General features: G+C 47.2%; 1 protein-coding gene across 2 annotated transcripts; it reads right to left on the bottom strand.

Annotated features, from left to right (window-relative positions):
• Window positions 1-2,448: 2,448 nt before the first annotated feature.
• On the bottom strand, window positions 2,449-7,188 carry LOC123051659 (uncharacterized). Of its 2 annotated transcripts, none has more exons than XM_044474617.1 (3): window positions 6,781-7,183; window positions 6,284-6,524; window positions 2,449-2,886 (listed from the first exon to the last, which is right to left on the bottom strand). In XM_044474617.1, exons 1-2 carry the CDS (start codon window positions 7,075-7,077, stop codon window positions 6,309-6,311), a joined length of 513 nt encoding a protein of 170 aa, XP_044330552.1. In that variant the 5' UTR covers window positions 7,078-7,183; the 3' UTR covers window positions 2,449-2,886; window positions 6,284-6,308. The 2 variants fall into 2 exon arrangements, with proteins under 2 accessions (XP_044330552.1, XP_044330554.1); XM_044474619.1 differs by lacking the exon at window positions 2,449-2,886 and adding an exon at window positions 3,460-5,973 and having other exon boundaries at window positions 6,781-7,188.
• Between the last annotated feature and the right edge of the window lie 381 nt (window positions 7,189-7,569).

Here is a 7,569-nt window from a genome sequence, read left to right as displayed (position 1 = left end):
GGCACCCACAGGCATCGCCGCGTCGGGGCCGGACGAGCAGCCAGAGATTTCTCCCGACCCAAACCCCCACCACCACCCCCGACGAATCATAGTGCACCGCCCATCACGCCGCCCACCAACATGTGCCACCACGGTCACTGAATCAACTTCGCCGTCTCCCTGAGGTCACCGACACGAGACCTGGAGGACGGGAGAAGGGAGAGTGGCCACGGAGGCATCCGCAACATCGCCGACGTGAGGGGACAACCACCACTGCCACCGCGGAGCCGGCCGGATGCACGGACAAGGGGCCTGCCAGGCGCCGAGGCCCGGCCGGACCCAAAAGGGTCCGAACAGCTCCTGCCGTCACGCTGCAGCTCACCGGCCGACGAAGCCGCCACCTCCCGCAGACCACCAACACTTCACCACCAACCAGGGAGCAGCGTCGCCATGCACCGAGTCGCCGGCCCGCCCTAGCCCAGATGGAGCCCGAAAGGGCCCAGATCTGGGCCGCGCGGGCGCCGCCGGCCGCCAGCACCGCCACGCCGCCCTGCGGCAAATGGTCGCGCCGCCGCACCGAGTACCACGAAGCTCGCCGGAATCCCGCCGCCGAACCACACCGCAGCTAGCCGAGCTACACCGCCGCCATCGGGAGGCCCGTGCGCCCCCCATGAGCGTGCGGGGAAGGGACGGCCCGCCGCTGCCAGCGCCGCGCGAGCCGGGCCTGGCGGATCCAGCCGGCGGCGGCGGGGAGGAAGATGGACGGGGAGGGGGCCGAAGGAGAGGAGGCAGGGGCCCGCCCATCGCCCGCGGGGGGGGGGGGGGGCGAGCGGGCGGACGGGAGCGCGGGGGAGGGGGAGGGGGAGAGGGTGACGGGGTGCGCGCGGCCGGCGGCCGGCGGCGGCGGCGGGGGGAGGGTGGAACCCTAGTCGCGGGAGCGAGGGAGCGGGAGGGCAATCTAGTTTTTTTTTCAAGCTCTGGCTTTTGCCATCCTTTTTCCTTTGTATTATCTTGTTGTTGCAAGTTTGGTAATTTAACCATAGGACTTTTCCCTTTTTGATCTATCTCGGAATTTCCATCCATAATCATGTTGAGGCTTACAAGGCAATTTTGCTGAAAATGAGCAGAAATACTTTAAAGTGAACTTCTACATAAACAATAGGCACGTACCAATACTTGTACACTTTAAACACACATAAGGCACTAAGAAGTACTAATAAGCCAAATAAATTAGTACTCCCTCGGTCTTATATTAGTTAGTTTTTTTTTTGCGAGGTAGCATTCATGCTTTGCTAGTTAATACATCATACTTTACACTATCCATACTTTTTGAAAAGGATCGGATTATCCGGCTAGAAAAAAAGGGATTATCCTACGGTGTCATCTATTGGTAATACCATATCCTATACTGTATCCTTTTAGTCGGACTCGGATTTGTATCGGATTGTGTTGGATGTCAAAAATACCTTATAATATCATATTAAAATGGATTCAAAAACAATTTCGGCCGGAAATTATGCTAACCACTTTAACGCTTATGGCTCAGTCAAGCCAACTAGTGAAATGTTCATATTTGTTGCAGATTTCCCCAAAAAAAATGAAAAATTGCGACTTCCTGTTGGAATTTTGAATTTTCCAGTTATAAACTCAGTTATATATTAACTTTATAACAATCGCGGTAGGGATTTTGAAATCAAAGTCGAAACCTTCAGAGAAAAACGTTGGACTCCAAATAACATAGAAACTCAAATTATTCAGTTCAAACAACATATAACCTCGAATTATTTGTTCCAAATTGCATATTGGTTTAAAGTGTTGAAAATTAGATGATAGAAGTTTGTTGCTAGGGAGAAAAGGGTTTTTCAAATAGACAACAACGATTTCTTTTTAGACAGATCGAAGTATTATGATGCTACAGATCAGAACTGTTGTGCAGAAAAATTACAACTATGGTTGATTTTACTGTTAGTCGCGAAAACTAGGTTATCTCAGTAGTTCCTTGGAACTTTTATTTGGAGGGCCCCCTACAACGGTCTAATCTACCTACCCTCTTGGTGGGATAACGCAATTTCAAGAAATAAATTCACATTGGTGTTACAGTTCAACGTAATTTATGCAAAAATTAAGTGTTATGAACAATCGATCATGCATATTGGAGAATTGCATTCACGTGTTACTGTCGTGTGGAAAAAGAAAACCCCTGGAAGAACCACATAACAATGTCTACAGGCCATGTTTGAGCACCACCCACACCAGGCCATGTTCAAATACTTCTGGGCTCTAATTTGAGTGCATTCGTTCAATGCAAGCAATCAGAAGAACAATACAGAGAACTGCTTCGATCGCCAACATGATCAAAGGCAAGATAAAAAATATACTTACACAGGTAAACCATTTCTCAATTTAAACATCTAGGTAGTAAAAGATTCATGATCACCAGCACTTAAGATATGAGCTCCCCCTACGAAATATCCACAACACAACATACTCATACTCCACAAATCTGTAGATTGGTAACATCTGTGATCGCTACAAACTTAACATTCTACAGTAACTGCCGCAGGGCGGTTGCGAAGAAATGACAGTCATCGAACATAACACTACCAACATGGCAAATTCTATATGCCTACAAAAGCACTATCCTCTTGGAGGGTGGTATACCCCTCACCGCCTGGTCATGTATTCCAGGCTTCCCAGCAGCAAGTAAACACTTCAACGCCACAATGTCGAATTACAAGAGCTCCTAGCACATGGAGTACTCGATACTAGCAGTGGATCAATCTACAGTCGTGAATACATGTAACTAACTAAATAAAATCCAGTACTTATCCGCGGCCATAAACTTCAGCAAAGAGTCGGCTCTTGTATTTGTCGTGTCCATCTTAACACATCCGTTCAAGGTTATGTCTGTCAATAAAAAAACCAAAATTCAATTAGATTAGCAGCATATACAAGTACTTTAATGAGGACATGGAGATGTTTGTCAATATTAAGCATCCAATGTTATGAACATGTATGTATTGATATATGTAGAGTAGTATTATGCTGCCAATATGTTAAGGGTCACTACCATGCCACTGCAACTACTAGATCAGCGAGAGGGATTTTGAAGATGAAGAGTAGAGTGGGAAGGGCTGTGTGGAACCTCAGACCTGATGGGGAATACAACGATTGAAACTCAACATATATAGAGCGTAATTCTTCTTGCTCCGTGTAACAGCCTAATTTGGAAAGGCTACGGGCCTCAAAGGTGCAAATTCAATGTACATGGTAGCTAGCTCAAAATGGACTTATAATTTCAGCACAATCGATGGTAAAAGATGGCATAATCAGTAATTATCCCATATATGGAGACCATCTTGAGATCACTAACCCCATATATTCACATGCATTAGACTATGAAGAGTGGTGGACAGAACAAAGCATGACAATCCACACTCCACAGGGCACAAAAGAATGGTATAAACAATGGAACTAGTGGCATTTGTCATTATGGAATCGACTCCCCGACAGTAGTATTCTTCAGTTTTATTGCACAAGAAACACCAATATAATGGACGCAGTTGTTCTAGTCTCGAGCACACGTGAGCTCGTGAGCTCGTTATCTGTGCTGCTGGTTCGATTTTTGGGGTTCGGTGCATTAAATTCCTGTGCCCTGTTGGAGTTCGCCCATAAATAAGTAAAACCCGGAATACAGGAGAGACATATGGGCTACGTGGGCCAGGACATGTGACGGGAAGAAGTCACCATGAGCCGCGGGATACTCAAGCCGTGGCTCGGGACATCAATTCCGTTGTGATCCGTGGATCAAAAAACATGCTTTACGTCATCTGGCTCTGCTTAGTAGTAAATGCTGTAGGGACGTCTGGCTGCACAGCGGAGTTGTTGCTCGAGAAATACTCAAACGGCGCAAGGAAATGGAGTTCTTGTTACAGCCGATTAAGAGGTGCTGATTTAGGCATGTGAAATCCATTGATTTACGGAGCCGTTTCTATCCAATCTTTCGCATCATACAAGATTTGGTGGAGCAGGACCACGGGGGTGGAGGTCAACGAGAACAACGTCGGCATGGTGCCGCTACACTACCCTGTGGTGCAGCCAACCGGAGATCTCCTGACACCCATAGATGCAGTGAGTGCAGATGGCCAGATCTGTACCGCAGAGGTGCCTGCCCAAGGAGCCGAACAGCCACAAGAGTCTGAGCATTCTATTGATCAGATTGACCCAAAAACTCCAGCGTTGATGCGAAGGAATGGTTAGTGCTACAGTTGTAGTATTGCAGTGTTCTGATGCTGGATTTCAGATTCATAGATATATTGCAACCACTGGCAGCTGGTGTAGCTATATTTCAGATTCAGAGCTATAAGATATATATTGACGGGGGAGTGTTACACCCTGAATGTTAAGTTACATGTCCTGCAAATGGAATTGGTTTTGGTAGCTATTGTTGTATGAAATAATGGTATAACCTATGCCACAAGACAAAAGCAGTGTAGAATGTCAATTGAAAAAAAATTGCATCAAAAAAAGGAATGAATATGGGACAAAATTTAGTTATGGCAGGAATGATGTGTGTGCTCCGGTACCGTGGTAGAGAGATAGTATGTAATCGGTTAAACGATGTGATCACTAGATTCTAGGTAGCATGCTAGTTCGAGAATTTGCTCATGAGCGCTCTTCCATGCAGGGTGAGGATCAGGGCTGCTGCACCAGGGAGGACACCCTGTCCTGGCCGCATCAGTGCATTAGAGAAAGCAATCTATGGTTTTGCAGAGAGCCCAGGTGACAATGAGATAGTACCCACATTAGGGATAAGTTTTGATTCCCTGGACCGTGGCTCATGACGTCTGTTGCTTTCCTGATCCATGGATCAGCAAACACACTTTCCGTTCAATGGGGGACAGAGATGGAGTAAATGGGAGAATGGTTGGTAGGTGCTAAAAAAACAAAGGGATAATGGTTGGTAGTTGGGATCATATCCTACCTTCGGCGGCTGCATTTTTCGAGTACCAATTGCGGGCGCGTTGTAGATTAGGTTCAGGCGGCAGGCGGAGAGGCACGCTTACACCGAAGGTGAACATGGAGTTCCTGATGCAGCCGATTCAAAGGTTACTCACTTAATCTTTTTGGGCATGCTGTATACTTGGCTGTGCTTATCGGTCCTAGTATCAATCCACCCATAACTCATATGGTTGTGCAGAGTGACGGTGCTGGAGGAGGTGAACAGCAGGGAAATTCTGATGGAGCCACTGCATTATCTAGGTGTGTCTGCAGTGGACGTCCATCAACCGCTGCGGACGCCGGCATTAAGCGTCAAGGGTCAGATATGTGCGCCGGGCGACGTGATAAGTGCTGGAAGGCAAGAATCCCCACATGGGCCTATACGTCCTGGGCTGTCAATCTCAAGGCAAAAGGACAGCGATACCATGCGCACCGGTGCTCGTGCACAGAAGAGCACTTCCGCAATATAATTCACAGATAATCATATAAACTATCAAAAATACTTGCTAAAGATTGCACTTGCGAAACAAGTTACTTTGAGGATAAAGAAAGAGACAAAAATCTTACTAGAACATCAACATGTGTGAATGCACTTCGATAAAAATGTCATGGCACAACACCACATGCAAGTATATATTAGCTGTGAATTAAATGAAGATCTGTTCTATAATAATACCATCATAGTTTACTGGAATAATCAAATTAAATTTCTATTTGCTATCTTGACTAAAATAAGAATCAATTTTATGAAACAGATAAATAGGCAGATAAAATAAGACAATAAATTTATATGTAACAGATAAACAGGCAGATAAATAACTAGTGCAATTAAATAAGAGATACCCCAGAACCCAGCCCTTTGAAATTTGAGGCCTATCACTTACGGTGGGTTTTGAATGATAAATTCAAAGCTTCCCGGTCATAATAATCATGGCAACGACTGAACATGGACAATGCATTCTAGGTTTCCGCTGATGATATCTCCGTATGGATCTGATTGGTCAAATGGCAACTTGTTTTACCAAAGAGATCAGTGTTAAATGCAAATACTTTTAGGAAAGCTAACATCTATCAACATGCCGAGTAACCAAACTTTCTTGTAGGTCTAACTGGGATGTACGACAAAATGGTTTGGTATAAAGTTATCAACACCAAAAGTGTTACTCGGTTACATGTATAAATGACCGCGACACAAATAAAAAACTCGCAAGTTATCAGGATTCATGAAACTAGAAACAGCATGCTCATAAAAAACATATAACGTGGCACCAATAGGTGGACAGAGAAGAGGGTGGGTATATACCTCAACAACACAACCACATAACCCTCTACTTCATCTTCATCCTCCACTGCCTCAGTATCATAGTGGGTAAGGTGACGAAACAACATGTTGCAATACCACCCATTAACCCCACATCCCTCACTATTGAACCAATCCGTTCCCTCTGACATCCTTCCACACCCAACAGACCCACCACCTTATCATAATCAATTGCGAGCAGCATGAAGGCGGCCGAAACGAGGACTCCAATCATGGCAGGGTCCTTGAGCATCGACAGAAAAGAAAAATCAGTACGAGATCATATTGTATGCTCTGAAGATAGACAGGCGCATAGGCATTTACATATAAGGGCACCCGCTTTTGAATTCAGGAAAACAATGGGTCTCAATTTCTAATTTGGAATTGGCAACTTAATTTAAACACACACATGTAAAATCGGTCGGTTATTTATTTATTTTCGAAGCAAATCGGGTCATACGTACATATTCAGAGGCGAAAGGGAAGTTCTTCCGCGATACCTTGTTGGCGTCGGTGGTGTCGTACGGGGAGCGCAAGGAGCGCGAGGAGCGCGCGCCGACGAGGAACGTGGAAACGGGGGTGAGACACAGAACGATGTAGGCGCAGACCCAGGACGCCGCCCAGAGCGCGGGGGGAATCTCGAGCTGACCCAGGGCAAGACGCGCGATGACCAAGGCGAGGTACACCGCGCAGAGAACCCAGAGCAGCCCGCAATGCAGGAAGATGAGCGCGTCGAACCTGGCGAGGAACAAACGCCTGCGCGCCGACGCCGGCATCTCCGGCTCGGGGACGGTCATGGGGGCGGAACCCTAGGCGGCAGGCGGCGGTGGGTAGGTTGGGTTTAGCGGCAGTGAGGAGGAAGACGGGGATCGCTTTGGGGGTTTCAGCGGCCAAACGGGCCGGGCCAGCCAGGCCAGCGCGCGAGCACGCCGGCACGGCACGGGCTAAACGGGCCGTGCCCGGCGCGCGGCACGCTGGAGCGGCATGGCCCTTCTGGTAACGTAAAAATGGATAAAAAGGATGTATCTAGAACAAAGAACAAAGTGAGTATTATATATAAATATAATATGGTCTAATAGGCCTAAAAATCAGCCCAACAGATTGAAAATGTGCAGCCCAGCGTGTCAGCCCGTTTACTAACTAGGTCGTGCCTGGGCTTGAAGGTGCAACACGTGGGCTGGCACGACACGCCCGCTAGGTCGTGCCTGGGCTTGAAGGTGCAGCACGTGGGCTGGCACGACACGCCCGCTTAGTAAACATGCCCTCATGGGTCGTGTCGTGCGTGGCAC

Source organism: Triticum aestivum, chromosome 2D (genome assembly GCF_018294505.1).
Source record: "Triticum aestivum cultivar Chinese Spring chromosome 2D, IWGSC CS RefSeq v2.1, whole genome shotgun sequence".
NCBI classification, from domain to species: domain Eukaryota; kingdom Viridiplantae; phylum Streptophyta; class Magnoliopsida; order Poales; family Poaceae; genus Triticum; species Triticum aestivum.
The sequence above is the reverse complement of the archived record's forward strand: the minus strand, read 5'-3'. Positions and strand labels throughout refer to the sequence as shown.

Bases quoted from the DNA above. Each gene is read 5' to 3' on its own strand.
- LOC123051659 (XM_044474619.1), bottom strand. From the start codon at position 7,077: ATGACCGTCCCCGAGCCGGAGATGCCGGCGTCGGCGCGCAGGCGTTTG. The intron at 6,525-6,780 runs GTATCGCGGAAG...TCGATGCTCAAG, and splicing joins ACACCACCGACGCCAACAAG to GACCCTGCCATGATTGGAGT.